General features: G+C 34.8%; 1 protein-coding gene and 2 long non-coding RNA genes across 3 annotated transcripts; 1 reads left to right on the top strand and 2 right to left on the bottom strand.

The window, feature by feature from the left end:
* Positions 1-1,255: 1,255 nt before the first annotated feature.
* On the bottom strand, positions 1,256-14,395 carry LOC130054823 (uncharacterized). Its single transcript, XR_008803156.1, has 2 exons — positions 14,190-14,395; positions 1,256-5,210 (listed from the first exon to the last, which is right to left on the bottom strand). It is a non-coding gene; the product is annotated as an uncharacterized LOC130054823 (long non-coding RNA).
* On the top strand, positions 6,183-7,287 carry LOC130054822 (uncharacterized). Its single transcript, XR_008803155.1, has 2 exons — positions 6,183-6,457; positions 6,898-7,287. It is a non-coding gene; the product is annotated as an uncharacterized LOC130054822 (long non-coding RNA).
* A 3,694-nt stretch (positions 14,396-18,089) lies between the features above and the next one.
* LOC130054821 (sex peptide receptor-like) lies at positions 18,090-19,581 on the bottom strand. The gene has a single exon (XM_056165735.1). The coding sequence runs from the start codon at positions 19,461-19,463 to the stop codon at positions 18,228-18,230; it is 1,236 nt and encodes a 411-aa protein (XP_056021710.1). The 5' UTR covers positions 19,464-19,581; the 3' UTR covers positions 18,090-18,227.
* Positions 19,582-24,938: the final 5,357 nt, after the last annotated feature.

The raw sequence follows: 24,938 nt of genomic DNA, 5'->3' as shown, positions 1-24,938 counted from the left end.
AAACAAGCATTCATCTGCTGTCCAATTCGGTTTTCTTTTCTTAGTTGTCTGTAATGACTGACTCTCAACACCTTCTCTTTCTGCCATATTTTCAAGGATCAATGCAGATGCAGACGATAAAATCGGATATATCGTCATATAAAACGACATTTGATTTTTGGTCTATTTATTTTTATTAACCTTGCATAACACAAAAAATTATAGTATTTCATCATTTGTTAGCGACACAAGAGAGACTTATCAAGAAAATGTTCAACTCCATGCAATCTGTGTTTACGGTAAAGTGAAAGCGGAAATGACGTTTGACATAACAACGATAAACTTAAGCATATTGCGATGTACTTAGCTAAAAACAACTAAGCATGTTGCTTAGAGGTTTTATGCAACGGAACTTAAGAATCTTACTTAGCTAAGTGTATACTTAAGAAATTTAAGTATATACTTAAGAAAATTCTTAGAATATTTATGCATACAACTCCAGAGGTGGAAACAGGTGGAGTAAGCATACCCTGTCGACCGGTCATACCCGCCGCGAGTTCTATTAATTGATCGTATCTTGTTAAGCGTCTCACTCGAGAATTTTTCACTCTTATAGAGACGTCACCAATACCGGTGAAGGTCCTCAAATTTAGGCCTTCCCTCGGCGCTTACGGCTATTGAACAGTGAGGGTTCTTTAGCGTACCACACCTACTGTGACACGGAACATCCGTCTTTAAGGTCATCCCCGAGGACCCTTGACATTCACGCCTAATGCCGAACGTTGGCGATGGAACTGTCACTACCTGTTCTAACGACTTAGGTCTGTCGCCGCCGGGATTCGAACCCCGGTTTTCCACACGCGGGGCAAACGCTCTAACCTCTAGACCACCGCGGCGGTGTCCGTGAGTTCTATATCGTGAGATAATTGTGTAGGATTATCAAAGGATATAAGGTTTATCGTGTTGAACTTTACAGTGATTATAGTCTTGCTTTACAAAAAGATAGAAATATTTTCCGACATTGTTCCTATGCTACAAATTAGTACAAAACTCGTGATAAACCACTAATAGATACAACTGATGCCTGCTGTAAAAAGGACAGTGACCTTGAAGTAACCTTGCCCTCATGATACCCAATTTTCTGTGTGTCAAAAGAATGTATATATATTCTAGAGCTGTTGCATACAAAACTTCCCATTTCCACAATGACTATGAGAAGGATAAATTCTTAGTACTACACTAAGCCGCATCGGGGACGGTTTGCATTGTTCTATGAGCTGGGATGAAACATACTTGTAAACTAAACCACGTTTTATTTCAAATCCTTTTTCTGTTTACCGATCTAGTTTAACACTTACTAGTTTGTATGAAGGAATTTCGACCACTTCACACAGAGCAGCCACAGTAATGTAGCCATATCTGATTTTTTTTTTATTCTGACGTTTTCGGGATAGAGCTAAAATTCCATAGGATCTCCGTAATAACAAAAATAATTTTATGAATAACCGATAATAAGCTCAGTGTATTAGTCCCAAATGTTGTTTACACCAAACGGAGTACCAACTCTGTTTTTGGGCATGTCTAATAAAGGTGTTTTTCATTAAACATCTTGTACAGCATGCAAAATTTTTCGCCTGCTCCGCCATGATTTTTATCGCGAGATATCGTAGGTGGATCTACTGAAAAACCTAAACATTGACAATCTGCGCGAAAATGTAGTTACTCGAGCCAATCCGACAAAGAAAGGAAAATCATATGTATGCAGAAAGAATTTACACTCTGCTGTTCGTATTTTGAACTTGATATCAAATCTAAACCTTTTTAATACCGACGAAATAGCTTTCTCTTTCGTACTTGTCCATTGATGTAAATACTACCTTATATGGCATATGCAAATAACTTGACAATCGGAAGTTAAAACTTTCAGTACATCAAACATGGCGCACAAATATGAATCGAGAAATTGGAATATATCGAAATTGTTGAAAACGGTAGAATAGAGCCTCACAAATCGTAAGTTGCAGGTTGTAAATTTATATACTGACTAAGAAACATAGAATATCATTTTATTTACCTATAAAGAAAGTCAGCAAATGTTTAGAATAATCGAAAATGTTGCGGGAGTGAATCACTCCCGCATCTGCACCATTTCAGAGATCCTAAGGATTTGTAGCCCTTTCCTAAAAAAAAAAATCGGAGAGGGCTACATTATTGCAGCTACACCCAGAGGAAAAGAAGGGCTCTCCTTCTTCAATTTACTAGATAGCAACATGCTCTCACAACTCCGCGCCTCCATACATACATACCTCCATATATACATACCTACATACTTACATACATAACGCATATTTATGTGCAGTATCTAAAAGCCTTTTTTCAGAAGAAAAACAAGAGTATTAAGATTAAGGGAGCATGTTCCATATCGCTATTGTAAATTAATGAAGAAATTTGGTGGCTAAGAATAGTCACTGCTATCCTCAAGAAAAAGTAGACTGCTTCAATTTAAAAATTGATCATACGCAAAACGTACTCTCGCATATCGAATCAATTACAGTTGTACGAGACATAAACAGGCTGATAATGGAATATTATTTCATAAATTAAAAACAATTAATGATGGAAAAGCTGATGGCATCCCGTTTGTCAGAAAGCTAACTTGTTAGTTTGCCGTTAATGCTTATGTTCAGTATAGATTCCTACTATGAAACAGACGTGTAAGACAGAAGTGACGTATTTTGAGTTCATTAGGATGTATCGAATCAACTTATGAATGAAAGCGAGTATTGTCAATATATAAAACGCCGTTGATATATCTAAATGTCGAGGTAGAGGCTGCAGAAATATATTTCTAGACATGTAGAAGTTTTTGGATAAATTCTCTTTCATATGAATACAAATTAAACATGTCAGCTAATAAAGAAGCATAATCTGTGTCCATGGGAACTGCAACAAACTGTTAGACGATCGGAAGCAGCTGTCTATGATGTCTTTTTGTCTACTGTGAGAGATGATGATATTAATTGTTGAACAGTCATGTTTTGGTGATGTGGTTTTGGAAAAGTTCTGTGATTTCAATTTTACTACAGCTTTTAAATGCACTATAAAAACTAAGAAGTTCTACATTTTTAATCCGCCTCCTTTGACTTTTTGTGACGTAGCTGTAAGATATCGATGGGGGGAGTCGACCTGAAGTGTGATATATGTCAAATCAATATTTACATAAGTAAAAGATGCAGGATCAAGCTAGCACTATAAACACTGCAAATTACAATGTCTATTGTTCTGGCTTGCTAATCAATGAGCGAATTAGGACATTTCCTATTTGTCTAGTAGAATTCTGATGCAAAAAAAGTTTTCCTTAAAGTGTGCGGGAACATTTATTATCCATACCATACAAATCATATCCTCCATTCCTCTTTGTATAGAATGATAGGAATGGGGGGGGGGGGGGATTATGGAAGATTCCAGTAAGGTTAGCTCAAAGAACAAACATAATTGGACTTACATTTTACTGATTATATTGTTAATAATAATTAACAATATAAATCATTAATAATTAATAAATAATATTAATTAAAGAGACACTACAGCTCATTTTGCGCAAAAATCATGAAATGACAATTTTCTCAGGGCTTTCTCAATTTTTGTTGCATTGTTGAATGTATGAACTTTGCGAAAATAACACTTATCTAAAGTTACAAACTCTCGTTTTAACATAAAAATTAATACTTTTTGATGGCCTATACAAAAAATATCGAGTCTCCTCCTTCGGTCTTCAGACGCATGCGCATAGACAGTAAACAGTGTAGCATGTCGTCAAGTGAGAGAAAGTGTAGTGCAGTGGATATCGATAGATCCAGAATTTTGAAAGATTCTATGAGAAAAGAGGTAAAAATAAAATGAGACAAAACTCATACGTGAAATAAAATTTACCTTGGGATCAGTATGACCGTTGGAAAACAAAGAGCTAGGAGAAACGATTGTAACTCAGTGGCGGATCTAGGATTTCCGAAGGGAGATGTGAAAGTCAAATATTAGCCAAAGTAATCGGCCATTCTGGGTGCAAAAATTGGAGTTTCACTCACAATTTGTGGTTAAAAGGGGGAGGGGGATCCTGGCCTCCCTAAATCTGCTATTGGGACTAGCCGCGAAGAACTGCTTTAAAAGTGTTATTTTTATCTCAACACGACAAGTGTTAACCGGTTGTAAAAACATCGGTCAATAAGAACATAGGTGGGTTTCTGTTGAATTATGATTTATATAATTACTTATTATAATGAGCAGGAAATAATCTAGCTTATACTTGAAAGGTGAGAGTGGTCCCCTTGAAGGGGAGTCCTACACAACACCTTTGCTGTCATTCAAAACCACGTGATGTAAATAAGCATTCAAAAGTCCGAGTCAGCATGAAGAAACGTTTGAATTCCGGAGGATCTTCAAAGCGCAGTTGAGAGTAAATGAATGCATCCAATTGTTCAAAATTGTCAGTATCGATATGAGTTTTATCATTTTATCAATACGTGTTTTTAAAAACACTTTATTAAAATGTGGAAAATGAGCTGTAGTGTCTCTTTAAGTAGATATATTGTATGCATGCATAGAATTAGATTACCAGTGCAAAGTGTGGGAAAATATTGAAACCAAACTAGTTCAGAAAAAAAACTTCCTGTAGTCAAATTACATGACGTCAGCGGAGACTGTTCTCAAACAACAAAATCATCACTTAGTTCATGATAGAAACACAGAAAATATTTCATACTTCTATAATAATTATATTCATTTCGAAAAAGATCTGTTAAAACCTTGAATTTTAGAGATTTAGTACTGTCCTTCTTGATTTCCAAATTTATAGGAAAATCGCTTAAAATTGTTTAAATCTGGTTGTATTCATTCAGTTGTCTTCCTTGAAGTTGGTTCCGTCGACAGAACAGCCTAGTTAATAATCCATGCCTTACCGTACTGTCCTTAACACAAAAAAGTAGACAATTGAAAAAAGCCTGGGAGCTGTCACCAACGCTCTGAAAGTGCATGAGTACCATGTCCGTCTGGTCAAAATCCAGCTCGGACGTTTGACCCGTACTGGCCTCGTAGACAAATTTCACGTATCTTGCTGTTCCCCAGATTCGTAAGATGTAAAGAACAAACCACAAGAGCACGTAATTCTCGTCGTCATCACGGAGACGGTACGAGATTTGGCTATAACGGAGGTTGGGCTGGCCCTCTCTACGACGCTGTGAATGAAAGAAAATATCTTTGTTAATTCGGAGAGAAAGAGAAGCGTTATTTTATTTTATTTTTCTATTTTGTTTTATTTAGATTCAAACTTAGTTCCAGTTTATGATTGCAACAGACACAACGAGAATTTGCAAGTGGAAATACACATATGTTTAAAAATTGTTATGCAAATAAATGCATAGAGTATTATTTGATTTTATATCCGTAAATGAAAAACGTAAGTCATGAGAATTGCAGTGGGAAGTTCACAATTATATTTCCTGGTACATGTATTAGACTAAGTTACTTAGGGGAAAATAGTCGTATGTAAACAAATTGTCCAACGATACATCTATTTCCTGTTGATTAAGTATATATATTTTATTTGAATTATCTTATTTCAATGACAAATAATTTATACATCATACTTATGCTTGGGTCCTTGTGATAGAAGTGCTCATTTATAGGTGAGATTGCAAGTCATTTTGTTAAGAATTTATTATTTGAGGGAGGGGGGTGTATTTTTAGTGTTGCTGCAAGTTATTTAATAACCTAACGAATGGACGACACCAGGACCTCAGTTTCAATATTTCATCCATGCAATTTTCACTTTTAACGCAAGTACTCAGCGAATGAAAGGGTGAAGTTATCAAACATTGACCAATCTCATAATTACCATAAAGAATTCAAATGAAGAGAGAAGGGCGAACACGGACCCCTGGATATACCAGAGGCGAGATATGGTGCTTAGGAATAGTAAGATTTCCCTGTTGACCGGCCATACCCCCTCCCCAGAGCCCTATATCACAATCTGGTAAACGGTTGTTTGGTAGGTTGTATCGTCGACTGCCCTATTTCGGTGACTGACCAGAATCGGTGACCCTTTGTTTACGTGTGCGTGTTGTCGTTTTCGGGTGTAGATTGCATCATCAATTTCGCCGTAGTGTTTGCAAACATATATAGAGTAAGTCTTAAAAAAATTTCCGAAAATGAACTACTAGAAGGAGAGTATGCAAAAAATCAACAAGAGCTCCCTGTAACAATCACGAGTATGCCATATCGAATACGCCCTTGAAATTTGAATTACCCATAATTCTCCGCAAATAGCTCAGTGGCGCTCGAACAATAGTGGCCGGGTCATTTCCAGCAGAGTCGCCATGTAAGACAGACGGGTACATTGTCACAGCGGGCTAATATCTTCATTCGTTCAAGAATTCAATTTTAGTTAGGGAACTTATGACTTGGGCACGGATAGCAGACCGTGGTGAGTATCTTTTGCATTATATTTGTAGTATATATATTTAGTGGTAAAATGTACTTTTCAACTTTTTCACCTTGGCACCTCGTCATTCACTGGAGACTCTTACCTGTATATGCTCTCAGGTGTGACATAAGCGAGAGAGTGTTTTTATAACATTGGTGTTTTCTATAGATATTTTGACATAGCTGTTATACACTACCTGTAAAACGAATGCTTATTCTGCTTTATTTTATTTTTGTTCTCGGGTGTTGCTTTTCTTTTAAATGGCTGGGTGGAAGTAAGTGACCGGAAGTTTGATCCGCCATTTTATAAACGGCCATTTCAATAAAACGATGTTATATTAGTGGACATGTATTTACTATTTCCTAGCTTCATTAATTGCCAATGAAATTTTGCCATTATAATACGGGATCATACGATTTATGAATCGATCAATGTTGTAGCGTCATATCTGTGATGATGATGATCGTGATGGTGACTTCATCGTGGTGATGATAATTGTGACGATGGTGATGATATCAACGTGGATTGTCTCGGACATCCTATACCATTCCCAGCTTTGGATATAAAGCCCGGAAGGACTGGAGGGATTGGGTGTGACATCTACAGTTTGATGTGACTTTTTGTGATACAAAACGATCCATTCTATTGGCAATTTAATTTTCCCGGGTTTTCTTTTGTTTGAATTTTTATACATATACGATAGGTACTGTTTTCCTGTTATCGTGAATATTAGTTTTTTGTTTTTTTTTGGTAGGTGTGTGATTGGTGTGAGACTGTTACCTATATATCTTCCTTTTATTTGAAAATAATTTTTTTTCAATAATTCTTCAGTACTGTTCTTGTTTGTTATTTGGATTGTAGCGTCGCTCATCCCGTTACACACCCCAAAAATAAGCCCATTTACTTATTACGTTTTCAAGCAAACCTTCAAATTGATATAAAGTATACCAAAAGTCTAGAATTCTGCACTATGTTATTTTAGTCATTTATAACGTGTCGTGTGATTGGTCCGCGAATAATCCCGAGACCATTCGGATGATCCCGAAATTAAGCAATGTCTTTGCGTACAATAAATTCGTACTCTGTGACCTCCTTTTTGACTGCGAGTGAAAGAGATAAAGGCCTTTCCGGACAATCAATGCACGCAAGATTGTGTCAAATAAAAGAGATGAGATGGGTATTGAGTTGAAGAGACTTGTAGTATGACATCTCCACGACCTGCCGCTCGCCAAAATTCCTTAGGTAACGCTGCAATTACTTGGATAATGTGCCCCGAAACGGAGACCCCGTTTGTTTACAAATTTTTGTTTCATACCTTGTGTATTTTATTATACCGGTACTGGCAGAAGGTCAATCTCTAAAGCTTACAAAAAGCGTGAAACGATTACATGAATCGAAAGAAGGATAAGATAGACAGGGAATTTACACATTTCAGAACAATTATCAGTGTTTATTGCCACACATAAAATATCATTAAAAAAAGGGGGGGGGTAGTAATATCCATACTCCAAATGCCTGTGAATTGCATTGTACATGACTGAGGTACATTGACTATTCATGTAGTGTTAAACTTTTACAATGATCCATGTTCAACATTTGGGATTACGGGGGCATCAGAAAGTTGGGGAGACGGATGAGAAAGAGGGGACCAATTCATATTTCCACCAGCATCATAATAATCATCTTAATAATATTATTTCTTTTGAGAGGATCCGAGTTAAAGCTGACATGAATTAATAAATATAGTATAATTCTATATGTCCGCCATATTTCTCTGCTAATCCGCCATATTAGTTGGATATTCTATTGTTATATGTATTAGGGTTCGTATGGTATATAAGGGGACGGGTTTTGCTACGCTTCACTTCACATCAGTGTCTTCGATTTACTTGTGCGAGTAGCTTCGCCAGGTAACACGTACATCTCCGATACTAATTTATAGAACATCAAGAAGAAATGAAATCACGTTTTGGAACATCTATTGATGAACACCACGCATTGCTCAAAATTATAATAAACATATCGTACAGTAGTAAACCATTCTAAAAGCTTTGGATAAATATATATAGAATGCCTTTTCTTCACGTGAATGTGCGTACATTTGCAGTAAATATGTCAAAACTATACAAAAACGCGGAGAAATATTTCATCTCTTATCTATTGATAAAATGGAACAAGCAAAGGGTATACAATCTATATCATTCACAATTACTTCAAGTAAAAGGCAAATATATAAATACTACTGTACTTATAAACATGAGTCATGTTTATAAGTACAGTACTTACATGACATGTATGCTCGCCTTGAAAACGCATCGAATGCGGACGACTATTTACCTGGGTCTACTCGTAATATCTGTAAAGGACCGCAGATGTACGTGTACACGTAGTAATTACCCCATATGATATTGTTGGTTATGTGCAGATACCCGATGGGTGTGGTCATAATGACACGAGGGAGCGTAGCTTCTCGACTTGAGGAGAATATGGAAATAGAAAGTCTTTGGGACGAGACCATTGACGATATTATCTTGTATCAAGGTTTAAGTGAGATTCAGTGCAAATATCTATAATGTATTTGGAGAACTTAGTCTGAGTCAGTTATCCGTGTTTGATATGTGCAATTTTAATCTGGAGAAACTTCATACAGTGGACAGTGATGTTGTTGGGTGGTTTTTTTGGTTTTTTTTCGAGAATGTGGGCGGGGTTTGAAGAAAAGTGTGGGTTATGTACAGATAACCCACACTTTTAACAAAAGAAAGCACGCCAAACTATGGTACATTTGTCGAAAATACTCTTAAGTAGTAGTAAAACTCCCTTTATTTGCATAATCCATGAAACAAAACGATAAACTCCATTTGCATTCCAACAGTAAATACCGTTGTCCATTGTACAGACTGCGACACACTTAGCCCGTGCCGATCAGCTATCTTCAATCAGGGGAAGTATCAGTATAATATTTACCGAGAGAGAGAGAGAGAGAGAGAGAGAGAGAGAGAGAGGATTCAAACGATCTTGTAATACTCACGCTCTTATTAAAACAAATGATATCGCTAATTCAATAAAAGAGAACAGTACTAGTAACTCAATATTGCTCTCATGAATTGATAATACAGATTTATTTGATTCATTTAAAGCACGCAATAATTAAAAATTAAACATATCTTTAAATAGTGTTATTTTCAATTACTTTATTTTATGCTAATTTGGCGCCCAAGAGATCTTATATATCTATATGCCATTTTGCCTTATTACATTCTGCGTTGAACTCGACGCAAATTGTACTAATGCAAAATGTAATAGTCGAGTTTATCATATTATGCGTCGTTATCAAGCACATAGAATCAAGGGGAGAGGAAAAGAGTGTCTGTCCCCCACCTTTAATAACAATATCCATTTTTTGTTATTTTGTAATGCAAATAAAAGATAATATTGGGTGACAACCCCTCCCCCACTTGACCCCAGCTTGAAAGTTCTGATATAATAGTAGAAGACACACACCACCACCAATTAAGAAAATGAAGATATGAGGCACTCATAGTAGAGGACTCGAACCACCCCATCCCACCCCCAACGATTGAAGAAAATGAAGTGTAGGGGGAAATTATTGAGGCAGTCAAAGTAAACGACTCTTTAACCCTTTAACCCTTCATTGTCTTGTATTTATATTGTATATGTGCCTATTCCTAAATTAATAAACTATTTTAAAAACACCTTAGAACTTTGAACATCGGACAAAACATCTTGGTTTGTTTGGGTGTTTTGTTTTATTTCATTGCTGTTTTCGTTCATCTTTTTTAATTACTATTTTGAATGACAAGAAATTTTGAAGAATCCAATTTTCCATTATTTCCCCCTGTTGTACCCCCCCCCCCCCCTGAAAAATGACGATACATGTCTGGTTATTACAAGTACATTTTGCTTTGTAACACATGCGTGTATACTTATTGTATGGTGTAGAATTGTATCCTTTACCAAGTTTTCCTTCATTTACACAGTGTAAGGAATGGTAAACCAAAATCACAAAACAAAATGCATAAAGGCCAAGATAGTTTTAAGCGTAGGAACTTCATTCACGAATACATAAATACATGTATTCAGAAAAATCGCATGCATGCATTGCAGGAATATAGCATATGTGTGTTTTAACGTTTTTGTAGCATGTCATAATGATTACTTTCAGGCTTGAGTGTAATTTATTCATAGATATTTTCATTTCGTAGATCTGGCGCAATGGCCATACCGCTGTATGTCGAAATTTCAAATTCAAATGTATTCGATAAGATGTTAGTATTAATAAATCAGTAAAATTCGTGTTGAGGTTTTATTTGATGATACAATGTCAACATACTGTATGCATTATAGTAGGATATGCAAAAGGCAAGAGTATAAACATTTTCCTTTTTCATTATTAGTATCAATATCTATATGATCACGAAAAAAACATTATATAATTTATATCCTGATTCATATACTGATTTAGATATCAATAGAAACAAAGCTGCATAGTTTGGGTGAGGGGGTTCTAATGAGTCTGATGAAATTAAAATAAGGAACCCAACATTTCCATTCAAACTCGATGTACTTCAAAATGAATTTCTGTTCTGACTGAAAGCATGATTCTAAATTTGGGAACAAGTCTTGCATACAAAATAATAAATAGGGGAACACATAAATTCGAGCTCCTTTGGAATTTAATGAAATGCAGATATGCACCTTTCTTTCAACACGAATTGATATGTTGTTTCAGGCACGTATACAGAGGGTTGGGGTTGGCAGGAAATCTGCTTCCCCCACTTTTTTCCCGTTATTCTAACATACAAAGTCAGTATTTTCTACATGCACAGTTCAAACTAATATTTTCTTTTTAATTTGCTTGTAAGCTTACATTTATATCAGTGATCAATTTTCTTTCCTTCTGTGATATGATATATTGTACATCGAAGTAGGTCTCTCTCTCTCTCTCTCTCTCTCTCTCTCTCTCTCTCTCTCTCTCCTGTTCAATCAATGAATATGGACATACAGAGACCGTAAATAATTGTGGTTCCAAAAGAGACAATAAAACTATATTTTCGTTTATATATTTCCTTTTATATGTGTCTTTTTGTAATCAACTGTCTATCATGGATTGCAAATGTAATACACGCATTTTCACACAGATATATTTTTTTGATCATTATTCCCTTATTTGTATATCCAAGTTTGTATATGATCATCTATAAATTTTGAATTGTGCACGCAATATATCCAACCAGATAAAAGATTCCCGATTTCTATAAACTGCAAAACCTCGACCAGACAAGCTTTCAATGCAGGAAAAAAATTTCGACTCTGACATCTCCCCTGATTGAAGACACCCTGTTTGGCACGGGTGAAGTGTGTTGCAGTCTGACAACATGTTGTAAAGTTCTAACGAGATACAAATGGAGTTTATCATTTTGTTTCGTGGATTTATCAGAATAAAAAGAATCTAATAATTTCGGTAAGTGCAAATCTCCGATATCTGTTGAATAGACGCCCGTATTTGATACGGTTTAATTTTTTTTTTTTTTTTTGGCGAATATATCGTGTGCATTACATATTATGCATATGGCATGCACCTTTATTTTGCAAGAATTGATATAAGGAATATATTTTATGCTCTTTGCTTATTCCATTCTATCAGTATGTAATTGGCAAATGAGTTCGCCGCATTTATTTTATAAGAAACTGCAAATACTTGCATGCACTTGCAAGTATGCAAGAAAAGCTTTTTTGCATTTTTGTCCAACTTATCTAAATTTCCAGAATGGTGCATTGGTATACAATAAATATTTTGTAATTTTGAGCAAAGCATAATGTTTTAAAATGTTATTTTATTTGTTTCTCATTCCCTATATATTACAATCGGAGATGTACACTGGTCGAATCCACCTAGAAAAATCACTCAGGTGTGAGAATCATATCTGGGGTATATACAGGTAGAGTAAATTAGGCTACCTGAGAGAAATATGGCGGATAAGATGAGAAAGGTGTACATATTTATTAATTCATGTCAGCTTTAAAATAGGTCCTCAGTACCCCTTGCAATTTCTTGTCGTAATAGGCGACTAAATGGGGCGGTCCTTCGGATGAGACCGCAAAAACGGCCGGAGACCCCGTGCCACAGCAGGCGTGACACGATAAAGAGTCCTACTCAAAGGCCGTCAGTGTCGAACATAGGCCAAAATTTTGCAGCCCTTCACCGGCAATGGTGACGTTTCCATGTGAATAAAAAAAAATTCGAGTGTAATAATTGCTGATTCAAACATATTACACAGCTGTTGAATCCAAATTATCGTGAACAAATACATGGTAAGCTTGTGTAAAAATCAAAGTTCACACTTCGCTACTCCATTGACCACAGATAATATCGTAGTTGTGTTCGCTGCTCCAATGTTGCAGATATTGACGCAAGCTTCAAGAATGGCTGCAAATGATTTGTTTTATTTCACTTTATATTTTTTTCCTCATCCCCTCTCCTTTTTTCAAAATTATTGGGTCGGCATCTGTATAACGCGATTAGTTCCTTGTTGAGTTTGCATCTACTTAGATTGGAGTAAGTGATGTACATACATGTATATCTCATTTATGTACATGTAAATGATTTCATGACCAAGTAGATACTCATATAAAACTTTGTCGCAGGATATAAAATAAAACACACATTACACACATGCAGTAATCATATATAAGCGAAACCATCAAATTCAGTTTGTTATTTCAGGGTTGTTGTTTTTTTTCTTTTCAGATAAAATGTAAAATCTAATTGCAAACCACATGTATCTTATGATACTTATAGTTTAACATAGTTAAAATTATTATCCAAGGTTGTATGAATATACTCAAATTTCACATGTCGTATGCAAATATGATAATGTATAATTCAAGATTTTTTTTGGAGGGGGGGGGGGGGGTACTTGTTGTAGAGCTTATAGCTTTTAAAATGATATGACAACATATGATTTTCTTAGTCAAATCCTTTTTCTGTGATAATAATCTTTAAATTAAAACAATTTATTCAAGGTTTAGTCCATAAAAAATTGGGGGAAAAGACCCAATATTGACATCAATTGGTATTTTCAACAGTATTTCTTTTAACATGTTTAGGCTCACAAAGTGTACATTATGAAACTAGTTATTCATATTTAATAAAATAAACGATTACATATCATTGAATAATGGGTATATAGTCTATGTTGCTTATTACAGCCCATTTGTTTGGGGAAAATAATAATTATTAAGAAAATAAGAAGGAGGGGTACATTTTCATTAATGCTGATTATATGTGGATGGGGTGCTTAGTTTTGAGAAGCAATAACAATGAAAATAGCATGTTAACATGTATATTTTCCAATGTTTGTCTATTACTGGAATATATATGCCGCATATTATTATTATTATTATTATATCTTATCTTATAAAAACAATTTTTTCATGATTGAGTCCATAGATCTACCTTAAAATTGTGCAATAAAAAGTTATGGCACTTGAAAATAATCAATTTATTTCGTTATATATATATATATATATATATATATATATAATAGTTCACGTAAAGTTCTACATACCCATATTTGACATTCAAATACATAAAATGTGCATATTTGTAGAACATTTCAAATTAGATACTTTTGCGTTATTTCCTTTAGCGTTCGTAAAAAGTTTGAACGCGAATAAAACGAGATTTCGACTTGAACCAGGAACTGCTTACCTTCCTAATCATGTAGTACTTGAGATAAATGTACAGGAACGCTGTGACGATATAGGTCAAGATCTCCCAGCCTTTCCCACCCACTGTCATCCAAAGAATGATGTTTTCCCGGTCCAGACAGCCCCTAATCCAGCACCATGGGCCGCTTACGATGTAGAGATCCTCACCGAGAACATTCTTGAAAGCAGCTGTCAAGGTGATCACGACTGATAGATGGAAAGAAATGTATAAATTAGTAGTAATAAATGTATTAATTAGTAGAAATAAATTTATTAATCAGTAGTAATAAATGTATTAATTAGTAGAAATAAATGTATTAATCAGTTGTAATAAATGTATTAATTTGTAGTAATAAATATATTAATTAGTAGTAATATGTATTAATTAGTAGTAATAAATGTATTAATTAGGAGGTGTTTTGTATGTTGATTTTGGTGTGGGAAATATTAGCGGATCCACAAAGTAATTTGACATGCTTTTTCTGCACATTATAATAGCATTGAAATTATTAAATTGGAAATGATGACACTTTTGCATTTGACAATCGGTTTAATCTGTGTTCACCGTTTACTGATTTCACAACCCATTGTGTTTCAGCGAGTCTCGATTTCAGAAAACCTACTTTTTCCTCTTTAAGGTAGGTAAATCCTATTAGAAATTTCTGTCAATCAAATTTTTTTCCCATTTAAATAACTTTACCAACTCATAAACTAACTAAAAAACCCATATTAGACATACCTTTGCAGGTTTATTTTTATACTATGTGCTACAGAGCATATATACCCCCAAATGCAAAAGCCAAATTTTAACACAAGAATGCATGATCTCATGTTTTATTAAAAATATGCACCAAAGCACATCATATTAAGCTATAATATATAAAAACCAATAGCTATTCAATTATTGAGAGAATTTTTAAAGATATTCAATTGAAAACATACACAATTGCTGTTTAATCTGCTCACATCCTTCAGAAAAAAATCACAGAATATCGCAATTTTGAAAAATTCTCAAAATCTAAATTGTTTACATGCCAGTTTTTCTTTAAAAATATTTAGAATTATATCTAAGGTTAACAAAAAAACATATTTTACCATAGTTGACCAGAGATATTTTGCAAAATGGTCTCTTGAATACGCAAACCCCCATTTTTGAATTTAAGTTTTACAATTATTCTTTGCACACTTTGAAAATAGTAAATTGTAACAGCAAATACAATCTTAAAATCAAGATTAACAGAATATGAGAATATATATATATGTAAAACATACTGAAAATTTTGTCCTACCAGACAATTAGAACACAGTGAAGGAGATGGGGGGGGGGCGCACCCCCTCCCCTTCCTTTTTCTCACATTTTTTTTTGGTGTGTGTGTTATTCCTTTTTTGTTTGGCTATCAATCATATCATACTTAAAAATACCTACATGCTATCTCATACTTATAGAAAAAATAACTATAATATAACATATGTGTAGATTCTAGCAACTACAGCTCATGTACAAATAATTTTGTTTCTTGAAAGTACTTGTGAAGAAGAGTTCAAATATTCAACAACTTTGCTGATGATTTTCTGAGGATTTATAATTCTGGGTTTCTTTGAACCAAACACAAACTCACTAAAAACAGTTTGAATTCCACTGTGAGGGTCACGCCTATGTATGATTTTTAACTTGTTCAGGCTTAGATTGCAAGCTATGAGCCTTTTAGAGATCAATGTAGATATTACATTGCTTTGTACCATTGGAGCTAGTGAGGACTTGATACTATAATAATTTATGGTAAATATATCTAAGATTCACATTTGAATGCTAAATTTGACTCGTACAGTTCTCGTAAACTACAAACATCAGACAAAGAAGTTATAACTGGAACTTTCTAGTCGGTGTTTAAAATTTAAAACCGGATACGTAAAAGCACGGACTTTCCTTAAAAGATAGTGCAATAGACAAATGAAGTGGTAGTTTCCTTTTATTGACTAACACACTGAGCAAAAGTTAGACGGATAAGGACACATTTATTTCAGGAAGAAAAAAGTAATAAACATTTTTTATTATAGATATTCAATCTTTTTAAGTCGTTTATTCGACAAAGTTATGTCGTTTATTCGACATATTAAGTCGTTTATTCAACATAGTTATGTCGTTTATTCAACATATTATGTCGTTTATTCGACATATAATTTTTATTAACTTGACCCTTATAGGCTTCCGTAGTTTACCGAGTATTGGAATTTGAAGTTTTTGAAACTCAATTATTTATTATTAGGTCATTTCTCCTTGGAAACCAATATTTTTGTTGACAACCAAACATGTAAACAATATTGATACTGCTACTGATTAGGCCTACGCTCGGCACTTACGGCCTTTGAGCAGGGACGGACTTGATCGCACCACACATGTTGTGACACGGGACCTCTGTTTTTGTAGTCTCATCCGAAGGACCGCCCCATTTAGTCGCCTCCTACGACAAGCAAGGGGAACTGAGGACCTATTGTAAACCGGATCCCCATGGGATTAATACAAGAAGACAACACAACTAACAATATCAGGGTTTGAACTTGGCAGAAACTTTACCATGTACCTACTGAGCTGCTCGGATCCCGCCAATGCTGATCAAACCTGCCTGAGCTTTCTATGTTTTCATGATCAGAATCGACTCAAATTTAGATGTTTTTGATCCGCTATCGTCAGTGGATCCAAATTGGTTACCAGTAATGTTATTTAGGATTAGGAGACTTCCAGGGTGAAGAATTTTAGAGATAGACTTTGTACACCTTCTGAAGAGTTTAGAGAATTGTTTATACGCCCTCGTCTATGTGAGTAAGAAAAGTAAATCAATAAACAAACAATACGGAACATGATTTGTCAACAGGTATTGATACACTGTATACAGAAATCGACATGTTTTTTTTTTTTAAATTTTATTGTTTTTGTACACATATAGCACATGAATTCACTCAAGCCATAGATAAGTATAAAGGTTTCTTGGTGCACTTTACAGTATAAACATAACATTTCAGCCATAAAATGATAGTGTTTTGTATATCACTATTGTTTTCAATACAAGCTAAAATAAAGGATTTCTTTGTGATTGCTAATATTGGAATTCCAAAAGGTATTCAAATTCTACTAAAATATAGTTGTAAGCAATCACATTCCCTCAAAAGATGTTCTATTGTTTCCTCCTCAGACATTTTTATGAAGTTTTCTATCATCCAATATTTAAAAAAAATATAGCATTACCCTCAAGTGACATTCCACGTCAGTTTCAACTCAGATTACTCTTAGAAATGGCTACAGCTACATGTATTGATCAACATTACAAGCATATTCCGAAAACATTAACCAATGGGTTACGTGTAAAATCTATTTATAAGTTTCCGTGATTCTCAGAAATATACAGCCGATCGTTTACCAATACAGCCACGAATACGGGACTTTCGAGATACGTCTAAATGCGCCTTTTTCTTTCTATCTAATTTACACCCAGGCACTAAGCACCAATAGTGACTTGGATCGTCATCGTGGGACTGCGCATAGCTCTTTACGGACCGTCTACTAGCGAAACACCATTTGTATCGATGTCAACATTGCCCTACAATTGCTTACTTTACGTGACCGCGGTGTATACACGTCATCAAATCAGTCATTCCGACACATCCAGAACGTTCCGTATTCCGTCACTGTGACGTTATAGCAGTTTCCGACACGGGCTAGGCTTACTTGTTTTTGCTGACAAAAAATGTTTAAGGTGAAAGAGTAGGGTATACTATATCTGCATATGTGCATCGCCATGTTTGTTTAAATATGTATTACATGTAGCTCGTGGTAGAATTCATATTTGAAAATCTATTTCCTTAGGGTGTGCTTTGATAACCATGTAATACATCTTCTCTTGAACAAATTGTAAAATAAGTTTAATTCTGTTATTGGAGTAAGCAATATCGTAACGTTAAGGACAATCAATCAACTTGAAGGCTTTATCATTGCACAAGTACAATTCACTGTGATGAATGTTGTAAAAGATTTCTAGAATAATTAAACCACCGTATTTCTATCGTTTCTACTCGTGACACTAGTGCTTCGTGCGTTGGAGTCACTTTTATCCTCAGAGGCTTCCAAAACTAAATAGATGTTGGCTTTCCGGAGTCCAGACCGAAACACATCCAAAAGCGCCGAGCGAAACTGCTGACTCATGAAGAAAAATATCCAGAAGTTGCACGCATAACTCAATAAGGACAAGAGAGAAGAAATAGTGTCCCATTTAATATCGTCTTCCTTAGATAATATTCCTCTTTTTACGTCGCGAGAAAGCTCATCTGCATATATGAAATATGCTATGCCGTCCTGGATCTCAGCGATTAGAAAAATCACCAGAATAATGCAAATCAGAGCGGTGATTCTCTGTATTTGTGCTTTTTTCTGCGTTGCAACAGGTCCTATTTTCTGTCGCGTATACAGAAAGTACAACAACATCACGGTCGTGAACAGGAGAACGGCAACTGGAAGTACGCGATAAAGTAGTCCAGAAAATATATAGAATATCAAGTTTGACTTTTTAGAATCGCCAAATGCATTGATTAAACCACGTGACACATGTCTAACGCAACTGGACGGCAGCGATTCATTGTAATAGTAGTTCGTATAGATTGGAAGCTCGGCAATGTAGATACCAAAGGCTTCATAGAGATTAAGCAGGAACGAAACAGTAACAATCACAGCAATTTCTATAATTGTTGCCCGGTTGCTGCATATTCTGTTGTATTTGAAAGGCAATGCTACAGCCAGCAGACGCTGTGTGCCAAGAAGAGCAGTACACCAATTCGATGTCATTCTAAAAATCTGGTAAATAATATACAATACATGACTCGCTTTGCACCATCGATATGTGACGTAGAGATTCTGGTAGTTTTTAGCCATATTGAAATAGATTGCCTCCGGTAGCCGTGTCATACATATGATGGAATCCGAAATCGCCAGGGACGTCAGAACAACAGTGGTAGGAGAACGGGAACTTCGGAAGATGAAAACTGAGATCAGCAAAATGTTTGTTAGTATAGTAACAAGGGCTACGAAAAATGTTACATAGCCTCGTATCGGAATTTCCCAGTCTTCAACATACTCGTATTTTTGAGCGTAAAATTCCGAGTAGTATTCCAGAGGTTGGTAATAGTTCCCGGTCCCATCGTCCCCGTCAGAACCGTAGTAATATGTTTCGTCTCCGGTGTTATTCAGTCCGCTGAATGATGAATTTTGTTTGGTTTCGTTTATCATCCCGTTTATTTGATAGTATTTTCTATTGCATCTGTTTACTCAACAAAGAGTTGCTTTTTCAAATAACACAAACAATCAGCTGCTTGATAACTGATCTGTCAACACTGAAACCCTACATGTATATATATATAGTTTATATATATACCTCTAAAGACACCGGAAGTGCGTATCTAATGGTGTCATTTAAGTGGTAGGGAAGGAACGCGGAAGATTGAATCAGAAGTAGTTCAGCCCTATGAATATGAAGGATTGTTATACTTTGATCTTAAACGAACCGCTTACTAATCAACCAATCTCTTCTACCTAATGTTATTTTTATATCCTTTTACCTGGTGACAAAGTCTGTCTGACTTATAAATAACCAACCTACATGTATATGCCTGGAGTTTGTGAAGTTAGGTTTAAAATCCAATTCTACATATGACCTGATTGTCATTACCATCTACGATTAATGAATTTTATGCAAACTCCAAATGTGATTTATAGTTTAGTTCCTACATTCCGTGAGATGTAACATTTCAGACATTACATATACAAAGTATAGATATATAGTACAATAGTATACCCGGTGTAAGAACATCACATATCATTGATTTCGTGAAAATTGTAATCGTAATTTATTTTCTTCAAAAAAACCAACAAATGTTTGCCTCAGTTAGTTAATTCTTTGGTATTTGTACTACATAACCGTATCAACTTGAAGACACTTGGTCTTTGGGGGACAGTAATTCTTGATATACTTTTCTCTTAGTTACAAAAAACTGGGCATTAGGGATGTCAACTTTACTCGGATAGCTTAGTCAAATACTCGGAGGCTTTTTGGTCAACAAAGTATGAAGACTCAAGATGAATCAACTGACAAAGTTTGATGATCCTAGCTTTCATAGTGTCCAAAATATGCATCTAAATTTGAAAATGTGAAATTTTAATGTCTGCAAAATTCAAAAAGTAGATCACTGTGACCTACGTTTTTTAATAAATATGTTTTGAGGCCTCTAGACGCATCAACTTACAAGGTTTGATGATTCTAAACCTCTCGGTATCTGAAATAACAACCTAAAATGTATTCATAAATGATTAGCCAGGAAATTCAGAAAGTAGGTCATGGTGACATACTTTTCACATGACGCAGTTCAAGGTCCCATGATCCATCAACTGACAACTTTTGATTATCATAGGATCAAAAGTGTCCAAGATATGCATCAAAATCCATTTAATAATAATTACCTGCGAAGTTCAAAAAGTAGATGCACTGTGTTCCTCTTGAGCTTAAAGGGAATTTTCAGAACTTTGAGAATATAAAATGGAGAATGGCATTAGAGTCTATGGCCTTTCCGTTTTGAAACACCCATGTGATTTTAGCATGCTGTGGCTTTCAAAACTTAAATATTAACAAGTCAAGATAAAAATCTTTTTGTTTCAAGATCTAATTACCTGATAAGCAGGATTTTACTGTATACCGATATGTATGGAATGGAAAAAAGAATATCACATTTAGGCCTATATACTGTTTTTCAAAAGCTATTTCAAATGAGTTATTTATCATGGGTTCAAAACATTCTTACGTGAATTTTTAATCTTCAGATTGTTCTCACACTCTGTCATGTTATTCCAAAGTGAATTGTTGTTACGTTCTCAACTGATGTCTCAAATATGTCTCATATGTTTGAAATAGTTCTCAAATTTTGATTAATAGTAAACAACAACAATTTTTCATATATTCTTATTGCTGAAGTAGTAAAATTTTGAATCATAAAATCTTACACCTTGAAAAGTCATTAATGGAATTCTCGAGTTTTCAGAAGATATCTTGACTCAGCTAGAGTGTCTTAGTCGTCTTTGTTCCTGTTTTTAAAAAATTCAACTTATCTCAAATATTCTTGTAATTGTAAAACTTATACGGTACCAATTTTGATGCACCAGATGCGCATTTCGACAAATAATGTCTCTTCAGTGATGCTCAACCGAAATGTTTGAAATCCGAAATAACAATGAAGTTTTAGAGCTATTATAGGGAAAAACAGTGTGCCAAAAAAGTGGAGTCAAATTCGTCTAAGGATAAGAGCTATGCGTGAGGGACATAATCCTTAATTTTGAAATGGATTTCTAAATTTTATAACAGTAATTAAATATACATCCGTATTTTCATGCTAGTAACGAAGTACTTAGCTACTGGGCTGTAGAGACCCTCGGGGACTAACAGTCCACCAGCAGAGGCCTCGACCCAGGGGTCATAATGTAAAACTTATACGGTACCAATTTTGATGCACCAGATGCGCATTTCGACAAATAATGCCTCTTCAGTGATGCTCAACCGAAATGTTTGAAATCCGAAATAACAATGAAGTTTTAGAGCTATTATAGGGAAAAACAGTGTGCCAATTTCTCAGTCATATGACATTTCAGTAATCTAATCCCAATAAAGAACTCAAAAGATCTCATACATGTATGTTCAAATAAGGAGAAGGTACGCTTAGCATATGAATTTGGCCTAGTAAAATCAAGAAAAATAAAGTAGAAGATGACACACTTTTAACTATCGAAGTCATTCAAATACACGTTAATTGTAAATAGAGTTTGATTATGATATTTCTATAATGTTATTGAAAAGAATTTTGTGTGTGTCAATAACTTTACAAATTATCCAAAACATTTTAATTAACAAGGTATATTGAACTATTTTTTTCTGTATACGAATTGAGAAAACGCCATCAGACACAGATCAAAGACGCAACGTTAAATCCTGCACTCGCAAAACATGCCAACTTTGCTACTTCATATCACAAAAATATACGTACACTGTAATACACGGATACCGTTACTATATAAAGAAAGTACACACCTTATATAGTATTAGGGCATATAATTACCAACTTCTGAAAAGAGGCCAAAATTGACCCTTAGTGTACCGTCTCCTTTCCATCTATTTTAACCATTAAAATATTTCTCATGTTCATAGATTTGCAAATAGTTCTCATAATGTTCAAAAGTTGTCAAATTTTTCAGTAATTCTTAATCTGTTAATAGAATATAATTTTTCTAGAGTAAAGTAATGCAAACCTCAAAACTACTAAAAAGTAAATAATCTTAAAGGTAACGGAATATTCAAGTTCTCACAATATTTTGACTCCATTACCGTCGTGTGTGTTCCTGACTTTCTGTAAATATTTATCCTGTTTGCTCTCATATATAATTTTAAATTCTAGATTATTAGTTATTCTTATCTTTAAATAGTCCACGGTCATGTAATCTTAAAATTGAATGATCAAGTTCTCAAACAACATCGGGAAAGTTTTCATGTGTTTAATGTATTTCACATGAAGTGTTATTCCAACTTATTTCAAGTTCAAGTCTACACCCAGTATTTCCTACAAATATACTTCTACTATTGCATTCAAACGTTTTAATTATAAACAAACTTTGCAGTGCCTAGATATAGACAATCTTATACTTAATCCACCTACGTGTTCTCGTTCTTCGTCTTCTTTCAACTAGAGTCCAGCTGGACATGTTATTACTGGTGATGTTGATATAGTTAAAAATGAGGACCTCAAATGACTTATTCTAAGAGGTCCTAAATACAGAGAACCTCGGTCTTTTAATTGGCGACAGAACTTCATCTCTATTATGAATTCTGTCGAAGATTATGCCAGGTGATGGGCTAAATATAATAAATAACTTGATACATTGTCAGAATGGATTACAAAATATAAGAGGAATATCAAAATCCCGCATTAGACATATTAAAAAAAAAGTACGTACCATGAAAGGTGACGATAACGAACAGTGATCAACCATCTATCCTTCTGTGTTCAGTAAACCAGAAGCGATAAAAGAATTAGATACGTGTAAGTTACATGAGGAATATATTTTAGTTCCAGCTAACAAAGCTTGTAAGAACATTGTCTTTGTAAGGTTCATTATTACAACTGTATTTTAAACGAACTTGGCATTAATTCCACTTTTAGTAATCGTACTTATACTCCAACTACCCTTCCAAAAGACGAAATTCATCAAAACCATGCTTCAGGTTTAGACACATTTAACATCCCAGTCAATAGGTCGGATGAATATGAGTTACCGTACCTATACTGGATTCCTAAACTTCATAAAACCCTTACAAAGATAAATTGCTGGATTCAATAAGTGTTCTACCAAGTCTCTATCTTTGTTCATCACAAAAATATCAACAGCTGTTAAGGAGAAACTACAAACGCACTGTGCGACTACATATGCCAGAAGTGGTGTAAATCAAATATGGATTCTAAAGAACGTTTGGTAAAATTGAAATCGCAATACTTTTCTCAAAGCAACAACATCAAAACGTATGACTTTCCAACACTTTACACGACCATTCCTCAAGATAAATTAAAGACTACACTTTTTTACACCATAGACAGTTGCTTCTGCAATAAAAATAGAACAGGGAAATATTAATAGCTAGTAATCAGTCATCCAAAAAGTTACCTTGTTAAACACCACTCTAATTCCACTCACAGGTACTATATAAGTTGAAATAAAAATTATGAGTTCTTCATTGAAAACATCTTCGTGGTCTATGATGATCATGTCTTCCAACAGTCTATTGGAATTCCCATCGGCACGAATTGTGTTTCTTTGTTAGCTGACCTGTTTTTATATTCCTATGAAGCAGGAGTTATTCAAACACTTCTACGTGATAAAACAAAATCTCTTGCTGTAGCCTTCCATTCGACATTTAGATATATCGACGACGTTTTATGTATTAACAATAATGATTTTCATTCATATGTCGATTCGATATATCCCAGTCAACTCCACATAAAAGACACCTGCTCTTCTGCTTCTTACTTAGATATTTTATTGAAAGTAGATATTAACGGCAAACTTGCAACTCTATTTTGTGACAAATGGGATGATTTCAACTTCTCTATCGTCAATTTCCCATATTTATGTAGCAATATTCCATTATCACCTGCATATGGTGTTTATATCTCTCAACTGATTCGATAAGCAAGAGCTTGTTCTGCGTATGGTCAGTTTTTAAATCGAGGCAGGCTACTAACAAGTTGATGGTGCAGGGGTTTCAACAGTCTCCTTTAAAATCACCATTTCGAAAATGTTATGGTCGTTATAACGATCGCGTTTGCCATTATAACCTTTCATTGGGTAAAATGCGATCTGACGTGTTTCATACCGATTGTTCTTGGCACACTGATGTAGACTACGGATAACTCCGTTTACCTGATCAAGATATATGGTTCACGGTGGATGTGACCGGTCGACAGGGGATGTTTACTCCTCCCAAGCACCTGCTACCACATCTGGTGTGTCCAGAGTCCATGTTTGCCCAACTCTCTATTTTGTATTGCTTAAGAATAGGAGTTATGAGATTGATTACTCTTCGTTATCTTCAACTTTCATTCAATAATTGTTTAAAGTCTTTGAATTCTTAATCACTAATTCTCAAACCAATAGAATGTTAGAGTTTTCAAA

This window comes from Ostrea edulis, chromosome 5, assembly GCF_947568905.1.
Source record: "Ostrea edulis chromosome 5, xbOstEdul1.1, whole genome shotgun sequence".
NCBI classification, from domain to species: Eukaryota; Metazoa; Mollusca; class Bivalvia; order Ostreida; family Ostreidae; genus Ostrea; species Ostrea edulis.
This window is presented reverse-complemented; position numbering and strand designations above follow the sequence as displayed.